Here is a 26,025-nt window from a genome sequence, read left to right as displayed (position 1 = left end):
AAGTGCCCTTCACCGTTCTCTACAAAACTACAAACTATACGTTTAAGTACTGCTGTTATGTCATAGGACCAAGTTGTACAATGGAAGGCTACTGGTAGATGCCCGGTGAAAAAAGCAATCACATTAAATATGTACTCACCAATTTAAATCTTTCACAATCTATTCTGCTGGTGTCTATTAAGGACCGTTCTGCCAAGTTATGAAATCGGACTTCTGGATGTGTAACTGCACACATTACATGTGCCCACCTAAAATGGAAATGGGTTACTTTAATAGAAAGGATTTACTTAAAAGCTTTGCTCACAACTATGGTTCACGTTAAATTGTATTGTTAGTAGACAAGGTATGCACATTGTTTTGGAATGCAAAGGACACCGACAGATAGCACTTAGCAGAACATCACAAGCAAGGCAAAGGCATGTAATTCATGTGTAGTAGTACAATAGCACAAACGTGATATAGCAAAGAGGTAGAGACTGAATTCCTGTGCTTGGTGCCTTAACTCGAAAAACACTTACCATACGCAGCATGAAGTGTTGAGGCACAAGATGTAACATTTTAAATGTAGACAGCCCTTGTTTTGGACAGATATGACAGTCTAGGTACAGAATGGCTAAAGAAAGAATTTGAGGTCAACAACCTGGCGATCAGCAGCAATGGCTGAGAGGGAACCAACGCCCTTGAAGTCACCAAGATGAATGGATAGCCTTGTGGCCTGATTGGGGACTGTATAATACAGAATAGGAGGGATTCTGAAATCGTAAGGGCAATTGCGAAAACAGAGGCTGTCAGGGCAAAGGAATTTGAGAGCAATTAACCTATGACTTACTGCAACACATTAACTGCTTGTAAACACAGTCACATAGTTCCTTTAGCGCATAGTTTACAAAGAGTACATTTAAAGCAGAAGGGAATAGTAATGCATTCAAGCAGCAGAATATGGGGTGAACTATAAGGAGATGGCTCCAGAAACAAGATCAAGAAAATTATGAAAATAAAAGAGAAGCTGTAGTTCCTGAGCTACAAATTACAGATGACAGTAGAGCTAAAAAAATACAATTTGCAAGCTACTAGCTAGACATAAACATTTAGGGGCTGATTCATGGAAATTGTGTGCCGAAAGAACAGGGATTTGCGTGCCATTCTGCCCGAAAATCCCCATTTGTTAAACAGGGATTTGCAGGCAGAATGGCGCACAAATCCCCGTTTTTCGGCGCAAAAATTCCATGAATCAGCAATTTAGTTGCAACCGCAGTTCTCCAGATACATACAGAACACCATTTCTCACTCAACAATTGTCAAAAATCACTAGCTTGATGGAAAGCATTGACAACACAATAGGTGTGAAGTCAAGAGGAATGTTTACACGTTGAATTAAGATTGTTTTCCTAAAGGTTATTGTGATTGAAACCCAGGCGAAATATTGAAAACAATATATCCTATAAACAGTCAAATTGTGTCTAGATCACTCATTTAAAAAAGGTTCTGTCCCTGCGTCTGTAAAGACGGAATTACCCAATTTGATTGTTTACTTTTGTTCGTTAGGTCTTTTCGACCTAATTATAGGTGTCCCTTTTTTCCCTTTTGACCTACTTACCTTAATATGAGGAGCAGGGGTTGCGGGGTTGTCCCCCGCTCCTCATGTTCAGTTATCTGCAGTCTCAAGGGTGTCCCCCTAATCCTTAACAGTGGTGGCAGGGGACAAAAATTGCTCGGGCCCTCAAAGAACAGTCAAAATGGGAGCCTGAGCAGTTTTACTGTGGGCAGTCTGCCCGCGAACAAAATGTTGGCGGGCAGATCATATACATCATACAGACCGCTAGAGAATGGAATCATACTTAATATAGCTAGACTTTATAAATTATATGAAACCATTCACCTGATCGCTTTTTATATATTTGTATGTTGTTGGTTTTGTGGTGTGGCTTGTCGGCCAGAGTCGACTGGGTGCAGGGAATAGGCAGGATGGCATGGAGTTCGAAAAGGGGATTGATATGCATTTTGAGGCTTCGCTTCAGATGGAAAAATGACTTACCGGTAATGCTCATTCTATGGATTCTCCTCCCACAGAGTCTTCATCTCCATAGATATTCCCCAGCGCAAGCTGTTCTCAGAAACCTTTCCCAGGGTACTTAGCTTAGCTTGACGACTATCTTCTCGGATGCTCAGTCTACTCAACTCCGGACGTGACGTCGCCCCAGCATAAACAGCACCATCTACGTCCCATTACCTCAGATCCACCTCCCTTTCAGCCTTCCCTCAAGTTTAGTAGCCACGAGAAACCTTAAATAGGGACAATTTAATGTGGAAAAGGTTAAAAAAAAAAAACACTAATCAAGAAAATAAAAAAATATAACTAACAGGAGAAGGCCTTCCCGTCTTTCCTACCTCCTCGTAAATAACACATTCCATTTTTGCTTTCTACATGTGTATATAGTCAAAACTACCAATTTTATTTTTGCTCCTAGAAAAGGGGCAGGATAGGAGGGAGATGAGGAACCTGTGGGAGGAGAATCCATTGAAAGTTAATTACTGCCAAGTAATTTTTCCTTCAAGGGATTGCATCCCCCACAGATTTCTCATTTGGACAGACAACCAAAGAAGGATCATTACCTGTTGGAAAGCTAAAAACAAACCAACAAAATGAAATTCTGCAAAACCACTCAACCAAAGTGGCATCACTGCCAGCAAACAAACTATAAAGCTTAGATAACTTGTGCAGCAAGGACCATGTTGCATCCTGACAGTTTTCTTTGCATGACACCCCTCTCTGCAAAGCTGAAGATGCTGCCAGACTTTTGGTAGAGTCAGCAAGAAGCCCTGGTGGTACACACTTGCCTGCCTTCCCATAGCACTCTGTTATGCTCATAAATATTCAGCGAGATAATGGGGCTCATTACAAGTTTGGCGGTAGCCTTGCCGATAAAACCGGCAGGATGCTGCCAAACTTGCACATTTTTCTGGCCCCTGGCAATGGGGAAATACAGGGCCATTACAACCCTGGTTCACCCTGTATCTTCCCATGGCCTGGGGCCAGAAACATTTACTCCCCATTCCCATTTGAGCCCCATGCGGCTCAATGGGAATGGTGAGGTCCGACCTGGTTGGTGAAAAGGCACCTGCGAGCAGAACTCGTAGTTTGCTGGTCCGGTAACTACGGTACAGGCAAGCTTACTGGTACCGTAGTTACTGGACTGGAAAACCTGTAATGAGGCCCAATGTTTGTTTGGCCACAGAATGACACAAAGAGAAAAATAAATCAATAACTGATTGTCCCAACGGAACTACACAGTTCTAGCTAGATAAAAACTGAGTGCCCTCTTGGGGTCAAACCTATGAAACCTCTTGTAACGGGGCACCCGCCACAAAGAATCATGCTGACTCTACTCTAACTAAGTAGTTACAAGGGTGCTTATTTTAAATTACAGATAAAATGGCCGCATTTCCTCGGTAAAGGATTTCAGGCCTAGTGGGGCTTGAGTTGTGGTACTAGGGCAGGTCCTGTCTATCTGATCAGCCCCGGCTTGTCCCCGCTTCCCAAACCCAAATGTCCCTAGTGGGAATGTTAGTAGCTCTTAGATCTGTAACCCCTAACTGTCTTTTACTTCCCGGACTTCACGTTTTTTCCCTAAAACGTTGGCTACCCGACTCCCTAGAGGTCTTCTAATTTTCCCTCTCCTACCCCGCTTAGTGTTTTGGAATTAGGAATGGTGGCTTCTTCAACCCAGTGTCACACTCACTTCTTTCACACCCGCTCATACCTGACCCTTCACTATATACTGGTCCATCCAGATACTCCCCTCCCACCATGTCAATATCCCTCAAATCTCTTACTCTGCCTTTCCACCTCCACCCTTTGATCTAACTTCCTTTCTTACTCCTGTTCTTACTAGTGCTTGCAGCTCCAACTACCCCTCTACCTCCAGTACCGCCTGGCCCCCTCCTTCCTCTGACTAATCCCTCGCCTCTTGCTATTCTTCTGGTTATAATCTCCATTTCACTCTATTCCTAGAACTACTCCTATTCTCCCATTCACTGTGGCTCTTCCCACTCTCTGTCTATTAATGTTCCTAATTTGTTGCTCACACTATCTTCTTACTACTTTCACCTCTCAACATTACTACCGTCAGTCTGGTTATTGCTCTACTCACTAGTATGCACTATCGTCCTCTATTATCAACTCCCACTTTACTACCTGTTTCTTTCACTCGTGACCCCGTTACTCCAGCTATCTACTGTCTTTACTCCCAACTACTAATACTACTTCTTCTTGAACTTCAGGGATATGATGCCCTGCTCATCCCTTCCGCCATCAATGGAACCCAGGGATATGGTGCCCTGTTCCCCCCCTTCCGCTATCACAAAACCCAGAGATATGGTACCCTGCTCACCCCTTTTGTTATTATGAAACTCAGGGATATGGTGACCTGCACATCCCTTTTCACTTTCCGTCACTACTACCACTACCCCTCTGCTGATGCTCCTCCTACTCTACTACTCACACCCAAACACTCCACAGAGACCCTCTGTATAATAGCCTCTGCAGTCCTTTCGCTCTCGCCTCCTCTAGTCTCTCAGACATCCACCTACTGTCCTAACCAATCTAAGCACCCTTGCACACTGAAACACACCTCCTTAAATACCCCACTCCCTCCCAGGATTGGTCACTTACATTAACAAATAGCTTACCTAGCTCCAGGGGGTGTGACAAGAGAAGGCCATGGAAGGACTTAAAAGGGCTGGGAAGACCTGCCCCTTTCCAACATGAACCCTGCTGGGGTCCCGGGATTGTTGCATGGAGGCCTTCATGGGGCCTTTCAATATTACCATAATATGCCTATGGTGTAGAGGAGGGAAAAACCTGCCTGGAGGTCTTTATTTAATATTTAGAACTTCCCTGGTGGGCTAGTAGATTAAGGCCTTCATGGGTCCTTTATTATTTTTAAAATCCCAGGTGGCATAGTTGAAGGACCTTACTAGCGGGGACTCAAGAACAAAGAGTCTGCTGGAGCCCGCCGGTGTTGTGAATAGAACGCCACCCCTTGGTGCTGCGCATCCCCTTTCTGTGTCCACCAGCCAGTGTTCTCGCATTCGCAGCAACCCTTTACAGGGATACTGCTGCAGTATCCGGCGTCTCCTTGGTGCAGCAAGACTCTTCCTGGTACTGCCGCCGGCATCCGCTGCTTCCTGTGGACGACTGCCCCGATCCTGCGGCATGGAGGCCGGCATCTCTGCAGGTAAGTAAGGGTGGGGAGGGGTCTTGTCTGCATTCAGACACCTGTGTTGGGTTGGGCGTGGGCTCCCTTCTCCTACCTTGACAAGGCCACAACGCTGGCCCTGTCATAATCTCCTTGTTCCTTGAAAGGGTGAGGGGTTGGAAAAAACATCATTAACTCATGTGACCGATTGCCATTTAGCAAGGGTGTAGAAGCCCTGGCTTTTTTATTTGTGTGTGAATGATGCAGGTTATTCCATCTCTGAAAGAGTAATCTGCTTACCAGATTCCCCTTTCATAAGCTCCATGCCAAAAGCACAATGTGCATCTGGGTCCTGCTGCATCAATATCCTGGTTTGCAGCACCTGCTCTACGTGTGGCACAGAGCCGGTTCAGAGGTCACAGCTGCCCATTTAAAAGCTGTAGTGGCAGCCAATTCTCTGCAACAGATAGGCTGCATTTAAGATGTGCCCCCTGTACCAAAACCCTGGTGATCATAGGTAGCTCAGGATGGTGGCAGGATAAACTCTAAAATAAAGCTATGGCTGAGTTGAGGCATGGTGCATGGCCCTACCTATAATCATTGAAGCCACATTCAGTTTGATATCACACATGTCAGCCTTGTGGGCCCAGTTCAGCTGTGGCAGGTTTACGCATGTTCATTCCAGACAAAGCTCCCCCTGACCACTGGCAGGAATGTAGCCTTGGAGGATTCCCTCTCTTTGTTCCTTTGTAGGGCAGGAAACACCCTTTCCCCAGGGACAGCCACTCCACTGGAGGCTGGTCTGGCCACAGGAATCAACGGGCACATCCATTCAAAAGGGCAAGGCCTCACACCAGGGTGCTACATTTCTAAAGGACTTTGATTTTATTGAGAAGGGAAGGGGGGATTAGTGTAGCTTGGGAGATATCTGCACAGTTTGGGGAAGAGTCTGCCATCTTGTTTCTCTCCCTCTCTTTCCTGTCTCCTCCACTTCCTCTAACACAAAGCACTTTGGGTGTGATGTCAGAAGGGCAATGTCCACTTATTTCAAAAGCAGGGATTGGACCCCTAAAGCAGGCTAGATTTAGTCTTATCAACTGTGGGCTTTCGCCTTTAAAATAAGGGGTCGCACACCACTTCTTTGATTCACTCTGGAACAACACCTGAGGAGGATTCACTAGACCTCTTTTGGGAGAGTTTTACTTTAAAAAGCCCTCAACCACTGAGCTGAAGGAGGAGTCGAACGCAGAGGAGAGCTCAGTCCCCTACCGACAGTGACACTTGCTGTTGACCAGCGCCTGCCATTCTGCACCAGAATCTTCCAGGGCTGGGAGAACAAACCCTGAAAGGACTTACCCTGTCCTTGAGCCCCTGAATTGGGTCTCTCAGCACCAGGAGGACCAGATCTGCTAATGTTGCCTATTTCGCTGACTCGAAAATGGTTGGACAGCCATCAAAGCTGAACTCTAGACCATTGAGGGGTCCCAACGGTGATACCTTCTGGCATTCATCAAACCTTCAAACAACTGCTTGCACATTGCGCTGCATGATGCTGCATTGCAACCTTACTGAGCATGTGCTGTTAGGCTCAAATCGAATGCTCGACCTCAGGACCCGACTCAAACTGCTGGAGAGTCACTTGCCTACTTAAACCAGGGGTTACACCACTACTCGACAAAACCCTCTAAACAGCTGCTTTGGATCATCATTTCGACCACTGTGGCCCGCCAACATGAACTGCTGGAGTGTGATGCATCGACCCTTCCAGGCAGTTGCAACCTGACTCAGCTCGACATCGAAGAGGTCCTGGTGGAAGCCCTAACTTGCATCGGAAAAAGCCACCTTCGAGCCCCAAAGAGCTACCGCTTTTGAACCTGCTCGACGCCCGCTTGCTGCTCGGGCCCACACAACCTTCCATTCCCCAACTAAGCTTGAGCCTCACGCATCATTGCTCGAAGCCAGGTCCGACACCTTCGAAATACAAAAAGGTACTATTGGCCATTAACAACCCACTTGGTCCAGTTCCGGGCCCTAGACACTGATTAGGCCACTAATTCCCTTTGTGCATCAGAGAAACATATCCTTTTTATGTTTTCAAAGTGAGTAATTGGCTATCTTCAGGATGCATCTATCAGGAAATGAGACTTGAAGCGTTTGTGAGTGTGTGTGTAGTTTCAGTGCAACCATAACTGCAAGGTTCAAAATTAAGATTCAATGAGCAGGAGCTAAACCGGACCTTACCCAATTGGCAGGAGCTATGTGAGGAATTCTGGTTGTAGTATTTGTCATGAGGTAATTTGTGGTTGGAACCACAATACACGGACTAATAAGCCCTGGAGGTGTAGTGTGCTGGGATCGCACTTCGAACTACATTTCCCATGAGACCGTTTAGTTGGTGCTGCTTGCTGGGGATTTTTTAAGAACGCAGGCACAGCCCACAGTGAAGGGGCATGCAGTGAGACAGAGGACCAGAGGTTGGGGCAGCTGGAGGCTGTGTTTGGCAGCTTCCCGCTCGTTAGCAGGTTATTTTCCCACACATGCCTAGTTTGCTAGCAGTTCCGGCACCGCGGCGCATGGAGACCGGGGGTGGGTTCCAGCCTGCTGATTTCCTGCTTACACTACAGCACCTGCGGAAACAGGGGACAATTCCCCAAGCAAAAGATAAGTACGACAAACAAACTGATGAAAAATAACCCTGTGAAAGTACGAGAAGCAGAACGAGTGAATGTTATACAAGCAATCCTATGAAATTAACAAGAAAACGTATTGTAATGAGTGAATGTCCTAAGCTCGTACAAAGGAAGGACTTGGCAGTACACTTTCCTTTAGAACATTGGCAAATTTAGAGCTGTTGCTTAATCCATATGTCTTTGTACCACTGCTACATGTTCCTCGTACTATCAATGTGGAATCATAAGTTGCAAGGCTCATGTGCTTAAATGGGCTTTTGCTTTATGTTGTCAGTTGCACATGTTTGTGCAATCACGCTGGCAGGGCTTCAGGTGCCTTTTGGTAAGGAAAGGTGTTAGGGAGAATACTCTGTATAGGATGATTTCCCAAACCTAGTGAGTCCCCCAGCAGCTTTGCTGGATTTTTGGGGTTTATTTTTTTTCTCCTGCTAAGAGTGAGACTCTTTTTCTCCCACTCTTAGGCATGATTTGAGAATGTCCTTTGACTTTGTAATGTGTTTTATGGGCTACGGGGTCTTTTACTCCATAGGGCTTCATGTGTTTTTGGGATGTGTGTTACACAGCACCCTCAGTGCAGTAACACAGGGGTGTCATAGTGACCCCCAAACATAGACTCCATACCCTGGGACTGACTACTGTCTCCCAGGGCATGTAAAGTCACCATTGACTTTACAAGTCTTAAATTGTGAACAGAACCAGTACAAACAATCATATTGTGGAAGTATTGGTAGGGGTAATTAGATTGCCTCTGGGTCTGTTTTCCGAGGGGGCACTGTGCAGTCCCCCCTCGTCAAGTTTCTGACTGGTGGCAGTGGTTACCACGCGAAATATTCCACCGGAATATTTCCTATGGGATTTTCCGATTCATTTTAAACGCACCACTTTTTTGGTGCAATGTTAAAGATACCACCGGGTTATTTATTTAATATTTATTCCCCGGTTGGGTCTTTTTGCCAGGACTCGGTTTTAAAATGGCGTTTGTGTTCGCCTCTGTAACTCCAACCCAAGTCGAGCCCTTTGTTCCACTTTTGGCGGGCTTCTGCACAGAAGCCTCCAAAAGCGGTGCCACTCTGTCTGGGTATACAGGATGTGTGGGAGGGGGGAATAGGCACCCTGGACTGAGTTGCCTCGGCAACTCAAGTCGCACTCTAGTGTGATTGCCCAGTGGTGAGCCGCCCGGCTCACCACTTAGCATGTTTGAGTGACAGCTACGACTGGTGAATGGGGGTTTTCTGCATAAAAGCAGGGCTTTGGGGACTGGAACTTCAGAAGTTGCCACAGGACCTAAAGAATCCGAAGAGGGAGAAGCAGAACCGACCTGCAGCGACGACACCACCGGTGGAGCCCTGCTGAACCGCCTCACCACTTCCCGACGACAGAGAAGATCTTCATCCTGGAGAGTCTTCTTCCTTTGAACTGGTGGGGTTAACCAGTTCCCCCTCTTTTCGCCTTCCTGGGTTGTCTCGTGGTCGAATCACCCGTGCCAAGCACCCCGGCGGCCGGATAGCCACGCTTCACCACTACCGTGAATAAAAGGGTAGTACCTTTTAACCGAGAAACTCCACGGCTTGTTTCTTCCCTGGCAGTGCAACGACCTCCAGCTTTCCTCCACGTCGAGACCTTCTCTTCCCCTGGACGAAGCACAGACTTGCACCCGCTGCCAGGAACAACTGCCCCCGCTAGAGCTTTCTTACCATTTCAGGTACTGTGTCCCGCCTGGTCTCCCTTGCAACACACTGTTCAAGGGGTCCAGTAAATCCTTGACTCTCTATCCTGGGGTGACCTGGGACCTGTTAACTAACTTTTCTGAACTGATCCAACTCCTTTTTGAACTATCTGCAAAGGCTTTTAAAGTGTACTTCAACTGTGTGATCTTGGGCACATTCCGCCTTGCTCTCTCCAAGAGTGGGCCTGGCCTGTGAACTTTCTTGCTCTACAGTAGACTCTGCCTTTCTTGACTTGCTGTGGTTCTTTTAAAAGTGTTGGTATTATGTGCTTTTCTAATTCTGCCCTTTCCCTCCCTTTTTAAGTAATTATTGGAGTGCCATCTCGGTTAAGCGCTCACCTCTGTATTTGATAATAAGTGGTGTTCTTTTCCTAAGACTTGTCGAATAATTAATCAGGGAGGTGTATATATTTCTAATGACTGTGTTTGAACTTGCTTGACATACTAGTGCCAGTGTATTTTTACAAGTGTGTTTTTAAATAAATAATTATATACTTTTATACCCAAGCTCTGGTCAGTGTTTGCTTGTACTACTGTATTTTTGTACCTAATGTGTATACTCTATATACTGCCTAACTCTTCTTGAGAGAAGTCTAACTGCTCAGCCACAGCTACCAGGTAAATCTGGGTGGTTCAGACTGCTACCAATTGGGTTTACTGCCAACACCTGCAGTCTTAAACTTTTTGCAGTGGTCCCTAAGGGAACTGCACAGGTTTCTGCCTAGCCTAACACTGGTGTACAGCAGTGGGATTTGTATTGAGTATACATTTTAGTGTGCTTATAGATACCTTAGTGCAAATAACCACAAAGCTTAGCACTAAAAAGTTTCTTTTCTAACCGGTCAACTATGGAAAGTTATAGTAAAGAGTCCCTTGCTACAAAAACTGCTGATTGTTTAAGAGTTCTCTGTAAGCATAAGAATCTCCTGACTAAAGGCAAGAAAATGGAGCTAATAGAAAGATTGTTAGCAGGGGGGGCGCTGTTGCGCGCGAGAGAAAATGGTCGCTCTCGTGTGAGCTCCGGCGTGGACCAAGGCCGTAATGCCGACATAACCGCCTGCGATGACCGGTTCCTGACAGAAACTGTAAAGAAGGTGTGGCAACATCGGCGGAACAAACTGGGAAAGTTTGGTGTCTGGCAATTGCAAAATTTCAGAGAAAAATCCGAAGTAGTACCCCACGTGCGGAGGGAAGCGGCGCCTGAGGACAGCCGAGGAGCGAGAGGAGGAGCCTGGCGAGCAACAACGCGGATACTCGCTGGCAACGGACGGTGCAACAACCAGCTTGGAAAGGCCGTGGGCGCTCCGCTCCTCGTTGAGCGCCCGCGAGTGGCCCTCCTTCAAAACCCCCTCCCCCTCTCTGCCCCGGACACTCGGCGGCCTTCAGACTCCTGCGGCCGCGGCCCGGAAGGGTGTCACGCGTGCAGCGCGCGCGGGAACTGCGGAGCCCCCGGGAGGTGAACTGCAGAAGACCGGACAAACTTGAACAGATAAGTGGGGCGGTCACAAAGAGGGGGACGCACAGTGAGCAATAAGATTTTACCCCCAGAACGCCGGCGATCCTCCCCTCTTACCCTCCTCCAACAATACCTCCGTGATACGCACGGATCGGATTCGTGGACAACTGCGAATAACAGACACAACTCCCTATAAACACGTAACTCGACCGCGAGGCGAGGTTGGCCATATTGGTGCAGGCTCATGGGATCACTTTATAGGGGGACGGGCGGCACCCCTCCACTCGGCACGCTTTGCCAGAAGTAAATCAGAGTATCACGCCACAGAACCGTAGCGCAGAGAAGGGCCCATTGCAGCTCGTATCACAGACGAATTGACCCCGAGGGAACAATGCCAAAGGGCTTCGGCCGCAAGAAGAGTAAGGGTTCCATTGATAAGTTCACAGCACCACTGCAGAAAGAACCAGGCGTGAAGATGGCAGAGAGCACGATCCCACACGAACAACAGACCCCTCCGGCAACGATGATGGAACCCCAAGCCGTCTTCCTCACCATGCAACAGGGCTTTTCGGCCCTCAATGACAAACTAGATGGGATAACGGCGAACGTGGCAGCCATCAAAACACAACTGGATAAAACCACTGCACGCATAACCGAGGCCGAGACGAGAATCTCGGCCACGGAAGACACACTTGAAACCCTGAAGACCACGGTCTCGAAGATGGCGATCGATCTGGGGACTGTGAAGTCCAAATGCGAGGATTAAGAAGCGAGGTCAAGACGCAATAATATTCGAATAATTGGAGTTCCAGAAGAAGCGATAAAAGCACCCATGGAAAAGACAGTGGAGGAACTTTTGCGTGCCCTCTTAGGTGATCCAGGGTGGTCACCGATGTTCATCATAGAACGGGCCCACAGATCCCTTGCCCCGAAGCCGAAGCCAGGAGCCTACCCTAGGCCTATAATTGCCCGAGTGATGAACTACAGGGATAGAGATTTAATTCTGAAAGCGGCAAGAGAAAAGAATGAATTACGTTGGGAAGCTAATATAATACGCATCTTTCCAGACTTTACCCTTGCGGTACAACAGGAGAGGAAGATGTTTACAGGGGTCAAAAAACTGCTACGAGAAAGACAGATTCAGTACGCTATGTTGTACCCAGCGAGACTCAAAATCCACTTCCAAAACAAGATCCACTTCTTTACGTTCCCAGAGGAGGCTGCAAATTTTGTGGAAACACATATTCCTGCTCCGAATGATCATCCCAGGATAGGGGAAACTTAACGAAACTTGTGATTATGTGAATATGGGCATGTTTCTGCTATGTAATGTACAATTCCCAAAGCTTTAGCCGCCCCCCCCTCCGGGGACGGCCTTTACAGGGGGTACATATGGCTGAAATCACAGGATTTGTGTAATTGTGTTGCCCCCACAGGTTACGATATATGTGTGAGCAACCAAGTTGAACCGGTCTACCGTTTACCAGCCTCAAGATGGTATGGCCATTTGTACACGCCACAGGTCCCCCCCCTTGTAGCAGGTGCACAACAGTGATGGGAAGGGAGGGTTGGGATCCTATGAACACAGTTGAAGTTGGGGGAACTGTGAGGGCGGGGGGAGGGAACAAGTTGGGAATGTTGGGTTATGTTAAGGATGGTAGTAAAATAAAACGCACACAGGTAGTGAACATGATGACCAACAAGCTCCTAATAGAAACATGCTTTTTTACACACATTGATAACTGCTTCATAGGTTATGGCTGGAAATAACGATGAAAGTATCAAAGTACTAAGTTGGAATGTCCGAGGCCTGGGGTCCAGAATCAAGAAGAGGAAAATCCTGGCATAGATCAATAGACTGGGCACTAAGATAATTTTCCTACAGGAAACTCATGTGGGACCTCAACAGGGGGGACAATTAATCCCGAATTGGGGAACGCACCAGTACTTCACAACATACTCTAAACGGGCAAGGGGGACTGCGATTCTAGTACATAAAACCCTCCAGTTTGAATGTATAGAAGCGAAATGTGATCCTGAAGGGAGGTTTGTCCTGTAATAAGGAGATAGTTCTCCTAAACATCTACGGACCAAATGTGGACGACCCAGAGTTTTTCTCCCACATTTTCGAGAGATTGGCAGCCTACCCCACGGCACAACTGATATGCGGAGGGGACTTTAACACTGTCTTAGACGTCCAAACGGACCGCACATCGACACAGGCCAGGGCACTAACCAAAGCAGCGCAGACTACAACTACACATATGAGAGACCTAGGTCTGAAGGACGCCTGGAAAACATTAAATCCTACTAAGAGTGAATATACATATTTCTCGACGCTGCACGACATGCACTCCAGAATAGACTTGTGGCTGGTAGATAATGTAGTCCTTTCCTGGGTCCTAGCAGCACAGCATTATCCCAGAACATATTCAGATCACTCCCCAATCCAGTTAATATTACGAATTCCAGGCACCGTAGCAGCGCGACCAACGTGGAGATTTAAACCTGCAGCGTTGCATGACTTGGTCTATAGGAACGCTATGGAACAACAAATACAGGAGTATTTTGAACTCAATGAAAACTTGTTGCCCAGTCAAGCAATAGTATGGCAAGCATTTAAGGCGTATATAAGGGGAAGCTCAATATCGACGGAAAATGGAATTCTTAAAGACATCAGGGGTAGACTGAACAGATTGGAATCGAATATAGCATCACTGCAATCACAATATGCACAGGCCCCATCAGCTCACCTCAGTTCTGAAATGAAAGCAAAACTAGATGAATACAATGAGGCAGCAGATCAAGGAATCTGCCAGTTGCAGCACGCAGATACGGGGAGGGCGAGCGCCCCGGGAGGTTACTGGCCAGGACAGTGAAGGGAGAGAGGGGACCAACAATCATACCATGCGTGCAAAGGCCAGATGGTTTGGTTACCACTGACCGAGACAAGATTGAAGAAACGTTTCATACATTTTATAAAAATCTCTATTCCCCGCAATCTGATTCCACAGACGAAGAAATTGATCGATACCTGTCACAAATACCGACAACATTGCTGGACGATGACACTAGGGAGTCGCTAGAGATGGCAATTACCGAGGTGGAAATGTTAGAGGCGATAAAGGCATTACCCAACGGGAAAGCACCAGGCGCTGACGGACTGGGGGCTGAGTTTTATAAGGAGTTTGGTCCCCTACTGGTCCCCAGATTAATGGCAGTATGGAGTGAAGCCCTACATAAAGGAGAACTCCCCGACACCACTAGGGAAGCAGTAATTACACTCTTACTCAAGCCGGGGAAACCCCTTGAGGAGTGTGGGTCATATAGACCATTATCATTAATAAACACTGATGCAAAGATTCTGGCAAAAATACTGGCAACTAGACTAACACCTTTGATGGCGTATATGGTCCACAAAGACCAGGCAGGCTTTGTTAGGGGAAGATCAACTGCAACCAATGTTAGAAGGTGCCATAAAATCTTAGCCACTATATCCCCCGAGGTCCAGGCCGTGGCTGTTTCCTTAGATATGCATAAGGCCTTCGACATGGTTTCGTGGCCCTTTCTCTTCAGGGTTCTGCGCAACTATGGGTTCGGCCCCAATTTTCTGAAATGGATAAAAATACTGTACACACGCCCACATGCAAAAATAAGAATCAATGAGGTTTTAACAAACAAACTAGAACTGAAAGGGGGAACGCAACAAGGATGCCCATTGTCGCCATTATTATTTGCATTAATAATTGAACCTTTGGCGGATATCCTCAGGGCACGGTACAGCTCAGCAGGACTCAGACTAGACGGGGAATTACACATTATAACTCTATATGTAGATGACATTCTGCTATATCTAAAAAATCTGGATCGAACCTTGGGCAAGGTACTGGCTGTGGTCAAAGGGTTTGGGGAACATTCGGGTCTACGTCTTAATCCTAGCAAATCAGAGATATTCCCAATCACAGAAAATACACTGCAACCACACACTTATATGGCCTGGTCTGGAGCCCTACTGATATACTTTATTTGGGCGCACATATTGCCAGAACAGCACAGCTCTCCTGCACAATGAACTATTGTGTTCTAACTGAGACCCTATGCGTGAAAATAAAACGCTGGAGCGCCCTCCCCATATCATTGATGGGCCAGATAGCACTGATTAAAATGATTATATTACCTAAGCTTTTTTATTTGTTCAGCACTATACCTGTCTGGCCGGGCCGCTCTTTATTTACCACACTGACTGGCGCGTGCACCTCGTTTGTGTTGAGAGGACATCCCAGAGTGAGCTGGAAAAAAGCTATCTGATACATACTCTAGAGGAGGGTTGATGGCGCCTCACTTGTAGTTGTATTACCTGGCTGCACAGGCAGACCACGCCTCCCATTGGCCGACGCAATTCCTCAACCCTGCGACCTCGATGCCCGGTTCTATAGAGCGCAAAGCGATAACAGCACTCCACAAAATGAGCAGATCTACCCCCAAGCACTATAACACTATAGAACCAGCGAAAGTGACGACCACCGCATGGGCCAAAATAGCCGATATGTTCGAAACCAATAGACTATACCACCCGAGTATGCCACTCTGGGGAGACCCACAAACACCCTTCAGTGCAGACACTCAAATTGCGATGCATTGGGCATCCAAAGGGATCACCCAGTGGGGACAACTCTTCCCTGACCAGAACTTCATCCAGTGGACGGACATCAGAGAGGTTGTGGGAAACACAGATAGACATAAACAACAGTACACCCAAGTGCAAGGAACATGCCCCACATTCCCCAGCGAACCAGTGATAAATATAGGTCTCGGATACATATTTACAGGGGGGACACAAAAAATCTCAGCGGCGGCGTTGTATAAGCTACTACTTCAAACACACCCAGTAGAGAACACCGCAACTAAGAGTCAATGGGAACAAGACCTGGGACAGCAGTTTGATGATCAGGAATGGGCACAGATTTGTTCGCTCACCAAGCAAATATCGTGTAATTCCAGATACAAGGTAATTCACTACAAAATAGTGCAGAGAACACATTACACCTCAGCAAAACTTAAACGACTATATCCCAACATGTCGGGGACCTGCCCTAGATGTCAGACAGAGGATGCAAATATTTATCATATGCTATGGTCATGTACAAAGCTACGGGGTTACTGGGAAGAGATCTGTGCCGCCTTGGATGAGATGGCCGACCAACCACTGGAATGGTCACCCAAGATATGCTTACTGGGAGCAGTTGGGAAAATGAACCCGACTTGGCGTAGACTGTTGAATTTGAGCTTGCTAATAGCCAAAAGGGCAATTTTGATGAAATGGAAGAGTGCACACCCCCCAACAAGGGCAGATTGGGACAAGGACATGGTGTGGACTAATGATACAGAAGAACTCTACATGGACTCGGTACTGCCCCAATCCAGACCAAGGAACATATGGGACAGATATAAACAATACCTGTTGGACAAGGCAGAGCGAGATGACTCAAGATCGGAAACTGACTGATGATGTAAACTATATTGAAGCAATGTACAATATATGTAAGCAGTAATGTTACCTGTGTGCAAGAAAAATAAAGTTTAAAAAAAAAAAGAAAGATTGTTAGCAAACCAAAGTCTGGGTGATGGTTCAGAGGAACCCACTCTCCCAGAGAATGTAGATAACAGTAATGATATTGATATTGATCAAAGTATTGATTATCCTGAGGAAGAGTCAGAAGAGGTGGGTGAGGCTGCTGGCCCTGTCCACTCTAGGCCTCTGTCTGCTCTACCAGCTGTACCTACCGGACCTTTACCAGGTCCCACCATTAGTCCTCAATGTCTTGAACTAGAGAAAATGAAACTTGAATTGGAGTTTAAAAGACTTAATGCTCAAACAGAGCAACGGCACCAAAAACTCAGCCTCAGAGAAATGGAGCTCAAGCATGAGCTAGAGATGAAGAAATTGTCTGTTGAAAATGCTTCTCTCTCCGGATCCTCTAGGAGTTCAAGCCCCAAAAGAGCCCGGATGCCTAAAGAGATTGTGGGCATGTATGAGCCTAAGTTGGATGTGTTGGATTGGTTGGCTATGTTCGAGTATAATCATGGGCTCCAGGACATCTCAGGGAATGAGTTACTTCCCTGGTTGTTCTCTAGGCTCCCCCCTGTTGCATCCGATGTGGTAATGGTGTTGGGGGAGGTGGATAAGAAGTATTATGAATGTGTGAAGCTAGCTTTGATAGCTAGATTTGGGAAGACCCCTTCCCAGTACCTTAAGAGGTTTAGGACCCTCAAAAAGCATGATGGTACCCCTTGGGCTACCTGGGTGAGTGAAAGTTTGAAGAACTTAGAGGGATGGATTAAGGGTTACAAGGTGAACACTTATGAGGGAATGAAGAATCTTGTGATGTTGGAGTCAATTTATGATGCCTGCTTTCCTGAGCTCAGACAGCACTTGCTGATTCAAAGGAATTAGATTCCACAAAACTAGCTAAGGCTGCTGACTTGTGGGTTGCCAAAAGGGCTACTCACAAGGACTCTGGGGCAACTCAGAAAAAGGATGAGGGGAAACAGCCTAAAAAGGACTCCAAAGAGAATTCTAATAATTCCAATCCCAAAGAGGGCCCCAAACAAAACAATAAGGGTAAGCCACAAGGGAAACCGAATCAGGCTAGTGTACCTTCTGGTGCCAAACCAGAAGGAGGTCAGAGCAAGCCACCATTCCAGAAAGCATTTGGTAAATGCTATGTTTGTAGCTCGCATGACCATGTGAAAGGGGATCCCAGATGTAAGGGTAAACCTTAAGGGGTCCACACTGTCTCCTTAGCCTTCGCTCCAGAGGAGGAAGTACAGATGGCCAGTGGAAACTTTCTACTACTGGCTGATGATCCCATTGGAGTCTCAGCCAGTGTTTCTTTAGTGTCTCTGGGGTTGTGGGAACAACAGTATTTAGATGTATATAATTCTATCCCAGATAATACTAAAGAGTATTATAAGGACAGTGTCCACATGAATGGTCAGGGGACTCCTGCCATTAGGGACACTGGGGCCAGCATAACTGTGGTGGATAAATCATTTTTTCAGGCAGAGGAAGTTCCTAAGGCACCCAAACGCCTCACCAAGTTAGCTGGAGGGCCTGTGCAGATGCTTCCTTAATTACCAGTTCTCATCCAGTGTAATGACATGACTGTGAAGCTACCTGTCAGCATACAAAGTGAGGTACCAGGAAGGGTTCTGTTGGGAAATGACCTGAAGACTCTTGGAGTAGTGTCACATACCCCCAGACCTCCAAGTAAAAGATTACAGGAGCTCACAAGGCCTGCAAGGGAGAGAACCATGAGAGGTACTCCCAAGGAGATGATGAAGAAGGATATCACTCCTACTCCACTGGAGTTACAACTTGCTATCTCTGAACAACAAGAAGCAAAGGGGAAACCCAAGACTTCTAAGAAACAGCCAGCAGCAAGCACTCCAATGCTTCCAACAAGGACTTCCCCTAGGTTGTCCAAAGTTACACCTGTAACTCCACCTCCAGCTGAGGCTTAGAGGGAGGTACAACCCTGTGTGGTTGAGCTAGACTCTGAAGAGGAGCTAGTGGAAGGCCAAGAACTCATTGGAGATCTAGATCCTGTTGACCATCCTGAGCTGCAGTCTTTACTGGCAGAAGGTGGACCCAACAGGACAGACTTCAGTAAGGGACAGAGAGAATGTCCAACTCTGGAAGGTCTTCGCCAACAGGCAGGCAGCTTCTCAGGCTGATGGGCAAGAGCCTGGGAAGTATAGGTTGCACTGGGAAGATTGCCTCTTCTACAATGAACCGACTGAGTCTGCACCTGGAGACTACAAGCGGCTTGTAGTACCCCAAGAAAACAGACAACAGTTCTTGCAACTAGCCCATGAGATTCCTTTGGCTGGTCACTTGAGTTTCAAGAAGACCAAGGAAAGGCTCTCACTCTACTTTTATTGGCCAAAAATGGGGGCTGAGGTAGATAAGTTTTGCAAGAGCTGCCACACCTGCCAAACTTCTGGTAAGGTTGGTTCCAAGAATGTGGCACCTTTAGTGCCTCTCCCAGTAGTGGGAGTCCCATTTGAGAGGGTAGGGATTGACATTGTTGGTCCCCTTGATCCTCCAACCTCCTCAGGCAACAGGTTTATCCTTGTTGTAGTAGACCATGCTACTAGATACCCTGAGGCAATTCCTATGAGGACTGTTACAGCTCAGGCTGTGGCTAAGGCCCTCCTTGGTATTTTTACCAGGGTTGGGTTTCCTAAGGAAGTATTCTCTGACAGGGGGTCAAATTTTATGTCCCACTACATGAAAGCCATGTGGAAAATCTGTGGAGTTACTTACAAGTTCTCAACCGCATACCACCTTCAGACAAACGGGTTGGTAGAAAGGTTCAACAGAACCATGAAGAGCATGATAGGTGCTTTAGAAGATCCCCTTAAAAGAAAGTGGGACCTTCTACTGCCATGCCTTCTCTTTGCTTATAGAGAAGTCCCTCAGGAGGGAGTAGGTTATTCTCCCTTTGAACTTCTTTGTGACCATCCAGTCAGAGGTCCATTGGCCCTGATTAAGGAGGGGTTAGAGAGTGTTCCTTCTCCCAAGTCAGTCAGAGTGACTGACTATGCGATAGGTCTCCGGAGGAGAATGTCACACATGATGGCAGAAGCTAGTGATAACCTGAAAGCTGGACAAGCTTTGGTCAAGCATTGGCATGATCAAAAGGCTAACATGGTTGAGTTCACTCAAGACCAGCTAGTTCTAGTTATGATCCCAACAAGGCAGAGGGCCTTGTAAGATAAATGGATGGGACCCTTCAAGGTTGTGGGTAAACTTGGAGAGGTGAACTATCTGGTGGACTTGGGCAATCCCAAGGAGGCTCCCAGAGTCTTCCACATCAACAGACTAAAGGCGCATGTCTCCAAGCCTGGAGTAGGAGCCCTGCTTCTAGCTTCAACAGAAGAGGAAGAAGAGAGTGAAGCTCTCCCTGATCTCCTCAGAGGCTTACCCTTGGATGAAAAGATTGAAGGAGTAAATCTCTCTTCAAATCTGACACCTGAGCAACAAGAGGAATGCAAATCTATGTTAAATCAGTTTGCCTCCCTGTTCTCACTTTCACCAGGCTTGACCTCTTGGGGCCAGCATGATATACTCACTGGTGACTGTCTGCCAGTCAAAAGCAGAGGATACAGAATGTCAGAAAATGTGAGATCCTACATTCAGCAAGATGATTACCCCGAGGTCAGCAAGATGTTTGACCTCGGGGTAATAGAGCCCTCTACTAGTCCATGGTCTACCCCAGTTGTGTTAGTACCAAAGGCAGGATCCAAAGATTTGAGATTCTGTGTGGATTATAGAGCTCTTAATGCAGTCACCAAGACTGATGCCCACCCTTTGCCTAGAACAGATGAGTTGGTGGATAGACTTGGTGCAGCCAAGTTCCTCAGCACATTTGATCTAAGGTCAGGCTATTGGCAAATAGCCCTGACAGACCATGCCAAGGAGAAAACTGCATTTTCTACCCCAGTTGGCTTATACCAATTTAAGGTTATGCCGTTTGGACTGAACAATGCACCTGCAACATTCCAAAGGATGGTAAATCAGGTTCTGGCTGGCATGAGGACTTCTGCATGGCATACTTGGATGACATTGCAGTGTTCAGCCACTCCTGGGAAGAGCACGTTAACCACCTAGGACATGTTTTGCAGGCTCTTGGGAAGGCCAACCTGACCATAAAGGCAAGCAAATGCCAGATTGGACAGAGTAAGGTGGTCTACTTTGGGCATGAGGTAGGAGGAGGAGAAATAAGGCCTTTGCGCAGTAAGATTGAAGCTGTGGAAAATTGGACAACACCTACTACTCAAACCCAGGTGAGAGCCTTCCTAGGCCTCACTGGGTATTACAGGAATGTCATTGAGAACTATGGGACTATAGCTTCTCCACTGAATGTAATCTCCTTTCCAAAATTCCCTAAGAAGGTCAGATGGAATGAGGAGTGCAATCAGGCCTTTGAAAACCTGAAGAAAGCTCTTTGCCAAGCACCAGTACTGAGAGCTCCTGACTACCACCAAACTTTCATTGTGCAGACAGATGCTTCTAATGTAGGTATGGGTGCAGTCTTTAGCCAACTGGATGAGAAAGGTAGGGAGCGCCCCATTTGCTTCATCAGCAGAAAGCTGAAGGATCCTGAGACAAGGTGGGCAATAATTGAAAGAGAATGTTTTGCTATTGTGTGGGCACTGAAGAAGTTTAGGCCATACTTGTATGGTTCAACTTTTGTCATTCAGACTGACCACCAACCCTTGAGATGGTTGATGCAAATGAAGGGGGAAAACGCAAAACTATTGAGATGGTCAATCTGCCTTCAAGGGTTTGATTTCACCATTGAGCACAGGTCAGGGTGTCACAACTGAAATACTGATGGTCTCTCTAGGATGTATGTCATCGACTAGAGGTATGAGTTTCATCCAGGAGTGGATTAAATCCTCCTGTCCCTTAGTCTGGGGGGGCAAGTGTTAGGGAGAATACTCTGTATAGGCTGATTTCCCAAACCTAGTGAGTCCCCCAGCAGCTTTGCTGGATTTTTGGGGTTTATTATTTTCTCCTGCTAAGAGTGAGACTTTTTTCTCCCACTCTTAGGCATGACTTGAGAATGTCCTTTAAGTTTGTAATGTGTTTTATGCGCAATGGGTGTAACGCTCACCTGATTCCCGTAGAGGCGCCGGTCTTGACTGGGCGTATACCGTATCTTCAAAGGTGATGTGTAACACACGGCTGGCTCTTTGGGCTGGACCTCTGTGCACTGTATGTCTGACTCGAAGGGTAAGATGTCTGCAGATAGAAAATATGGGATTAAGGAACTGGGTTATTGAAGGTCTCTCTCTTCTTCCCTTTCTCTTCTCCTGTAGAACCCCAAAGGTTAACGCTCTCACCTTAGGTAAGTGAACGTCGTGCTCTCCATCTGCCTGGGGGCAGGGTGCTGTAACCAGTTTCTTCACTGGATAAGGGGAGCAGGCCTCTTGACTTCAGAGGACTGCTGTCCGTCGTTTACTGCACGAACGGTAAGTTTCGAGTAATTCTAATGTCTTTAAAGTCTTTAGTAATGATGTTTCTTGTTTTGCAGGGTTCCGGCGATGGCGGATGACGGGCTGAAGTGAGTTGAAGATGGAGCCCGTGTGATGAATAGAAGCGCCTGGAAGCATGTAAGTAAGCGCTTGTTGCCTCCTTCACGATGCGCTCTAACTGTCTTTTTATTTTGCAGGTACAAGTTCGGAGCGGCTGCAGGGTGCCGGAATACCCACTGGGTTAGATGTGGAAAGGAGTAATGGCACGTGAGTATTAAAGTTCCCCAATGTCTTTAAACGCACCTTGTTTTGTCTTTCAGATGCGGGATGCAGCGCCGAAGGCCTCCGGAGCGTGCGAAGAGTTGGTAAGCTTTTGTCTTTCAGATGCCGGAATGCAGTGTGAAGACCTCCGGAGCGCACGAAGAGTAGGTAAGCCTTTGTCTTTCAGATGCCGGAATGCAGCGCGAGGCGTTGGTGACAGCCGATGGACCAGGTAAGTGAAGAGCTGTCACTGAAGACCGTAATGCTAACCTGTTCTTTCTTGTCTTTATAGGTGTTGCTGAAGACTGGATTCAGGATGGTAAGCCTTTTTCCTTAGGCCCAGGATCAGATGCAGAAGACACGATGAGCGTTCTGCTGCAGAGGATGCAGAATAACGCAAAGCAAGATTCATCCATCGGGTGTGGTTTAAATAGCCTCCTGTAGTGCTTAGGTGTCTCCTTCCACAGCCACGCCTAGGTAAGAAAAGAGTTCCTGCTTTCCAGAAGAGTTCCAGTGTTCTGAATCTAGGGAGTGGCTCCTGCCCCACCCAACAGGAAAAGTAGTTCCAAACAGAAGAGGATCAGAGGCTCAACTGGCAGGCAAGTAAGCAGCATGGTCTGCTGCAGGTAAGTCCACCCAAGCATTATGAGCCCGGCGCTTCCAGCGCTGGGACTGGGCATATTTATGAGCCTGGTGCCACTGGCGCCAGGATTGGGTCCAAAAGGTCCCAATTGGGACTGGTTGGCACTCGGAACCTGGGTTATGGATCTGCTTCCAAGGGAGTTGGGAAAACCCTGACCTTTTGGAAGCAGAGATCATGACAATGGGGTCTTTTACTCCATAGGGCTTCATGTGTTTTTGGGATGTGTGTTACACAGCACCCTCAGTGCAGTAACACATGGGTGTCATAGTGACCCCCAAACATGGACTCCATACCCTGGGACTGACTACTGTCTCCCAGGGCATGTAAAGTCACCATTGAGTTTACTAGTCTTAAATTGTGAACAGAACCAGTACAAACCATCATATTGTGGATGTATTGGTAGGGGTAATTAGATTGCCCCTGGGTCTGTTTTTCAAGGGGGCACTGTGCAGTCCCCCCTCATTGAGTTTCTGGCTGATGGCAGTGGTTCCCATGCAAAATATTCCACCGGAATATTTCCTATGGGATTTTCCCATTAATTTTAAACACACCACTTTTTTGGTGCAATGTTAAAGATACCGCCGGGTTATTTATTTAATATTTATTCCCCGGTTGGGTCTTTTTGCCAGGACTCAGTTTTAAAATGGCGTTTGTGTTCGCCTCTGTAACTCCAACCCAAGTCGAGCCCTTTGTTCCACTTTTGGCAGGCTTCTGCATAGAAGCCTCCAAAAGTGGTGCCACTCTGTCTGGGTCTACAGGATGTATGGGAGGGGGGAATAGGCAGCCTGGACTGAGTTGCCTCGGCAACTCAAGTCGCACTCTTGTGTGATTGGCCCAGTGGTGAGCCGTCCAGCTCACCACTTAGCATGTTTTAGTGACAGCTAGGACTGGTGAATGGGGGTTTTCTGCATAAAAGCAGGGCTTTGGGGACTGGAACTTCAGAAGTCGCCACAGGACCTAAAGTATCCGAAGAGGGAGAAGCTGAGCCGACCTGCAATGACGACACCACCGGTGGAGCCCTGCTGAACCACCTCACCACTTCCCGACGACAGAGAAGATCTTCATCCTGGAGAGTCTTCTTCCTTTGAACTGGTGGGGTTAACCAGTTTGCCCTCTTTTCGCCTTCCTGGATCGTCTCGTGGTCGCATCGCCCGTGCCAAGCACCCCGGCGGCCGGATAGCCACGCCTCACCACTACCGCGAATAAAAGGGTAGTACCTTTTAACCGAGAAACTCAGCGGCTGGTTTCTTCCCTGGCAGTGCAACGACCTTCAGCTTTCCTCCACGTCGAGACCTTCTCTTCCTCTGGACGAAGCACCGACTTGCACCCGCTGCCAGGAACAAATGCCCCCGCTGGAGCTTTCTTAGCATTTCAGGTACTGTGTCCCTTGCAACAGACTGTTCAAGGTGTCCCGTAAATCCTTGACTCTCTATCCTGGGGTGACCTGGGACCTGTTAACTAACTTTCTGAACTGATCCAACACTTTTTTGAACTATCTGCAAAGACTTTTAAAGTGTACTTCAACTGTGTGATCTTGGGCACATTCCACCTTGCTCTCTCCAAGTATGGGCCTTGCCTATGAACTTTCTTGCTCTACAGTAGACTCTGCCTTTCTTGACTTGCTGTGGTTCTTTTAAAAGTGTTGGTATTATGTGCTTTTCTAATTCTGCCCTTTCCCTCCCTTTTTAAATAATTATTATAGTGCCATATTGGTTGAATAATTAATCAGGGAGGTGTATATATTTCTAATGACTGTGTTTGAACTTGCCTGACTTAGTGCCAGTGTATACTTACAAGTGTGTTTTTAAATAAATAATTATATACTTTTATACCCAAGCTCTGGTCAGTGTTTGCTTGTACTACTGTATTTGTGTACCTAATGTGTATACTCTATATACTGCCTAACTCTTCTTGAGAGAAGTCTGACTGCTCAGCCACAGCTACCAGGTAAATCTGGGTGGTGCAGACTGCTACCAATTGGGTTTACTGCCAACCCCTGTAGTCTTAAACGTTTTGCAGTGGTCCCTAAGGGAACTGCACAGGTTTCTGCCTAACAAAGGGCAGGGCTAATAAGCCTCCAGCAAGGAAGCACAGGTGCATATGATTGAGGAATGGCAAAAGACTGCATGTTTTGTGTTAATGTGTCTTAATAATCAAGACCGTACTTATGGTATGTTCCTTTCCCTAATCTCCTCGTTCCTAACCATTCAAGGTCCCTAGCCCTTTTTCTGGTTGCCCTAACCCCCATACCCATTTACAACTTCTCCCTAACCCTCTTCCCTCCCCACTGGCTGCCTCATGGTTACCTGGTATTCTCAATCATGAACCTGTGCCAACCAAGGTGGGAGGGTCGACTTCCATTCGGCTTCTGTGGTCAAGGAGGAGTTATGTTTATATTTTTCCACAGGCTTGACAAGCTACCACTGGGGAACCAGGATTGAATACACAGTGCACCTGGAACCCAATTTCTAAAGGAGAGGCAAACTTTAACCTTGTGCACATTACGTATGGTCCTTTATTTTTAAATGGGTACTAGATGTGTCCTCATTTTTCTTTATTACTATTCTCAAATTCTTAATGTTAATGTCACATATGCATGTTTGTAAGCTATCAGTGGGCCTCAGGGAGCCAAAAGTAGCTCCTATTAGTTGTTGGTTTCATGCTAACCAAGTTTGATAGGGTAGAAGCAGGAGCTAAATAGCTCCCAGCAATTTCGAACCCTGTAACTGGGCTTTGATCTGATAAAGTATGAGCTAAAATATCATATTGCTCAATCCATCCAATCGCAGCATCTGACATCTGCACCAAGAACGACCTGAGGAGTTATGCAACCCAGAAAAATGTGCATATTCCTTAGCTTGCAGGTTGCAATATCTCCAGAAATCTGTCATTCCATAAAATTCCATTAAGCTTTCAACTTTCAAAGCGGATTGAGAAATAGGTTTCCCCTCCACCTCTAGCACTATCCCTGCCGGGGTCCCAAAACAGATTTAAATCTCCAACCC

At 46.9% G+C, this 26,025-nt stretch overlaps 1 protein-coding gene across 5 annotated transcripts in view; it reads right to left on the bottom strand.

The window, feature by feature from the left end:
* KDM4C (lysine demethylase 4C) overlaps positions 1-26,025 on the bottom strand; it is a 3,084,728-nt gene that overhangs the window by 580,211 nt on the left and 2,478,492 nt on the right. For all 5 annotated transcript variants that reach the window (XM_069625930.1, XM_069625928.1, XM_069625929.1 and 2 more), the window contains one exon: positions 140-248. In XM_069625930.1, the coding sequence (XP_069482031.1) occupies positions 140-248 (109 nt within the window). The remainder of the gene's footprint in view (positions 1-139; positions 249-26,025) is intronic.

The sequence above is a fragment of the Ambystoma mexicanum genome, chromosome 6p (genome assembly GCF_040938575.1).
Source record: "Ambystoma mexicanum isolate Mex_15411 chromosome 6p, UKY_AmexF1_1, whole genome shotgun sequence".
Taxonomy (NCBI): domain Eukaryota; kingdom Metazoa; phylum Chordata; class Amphibia; order Caudata; family Ambystomatidae; genus Ambystoma; species Ambystoma mexicanum.
This window is presented reverse-complemented; position numbering and strand designations above follow the sequence as displayed.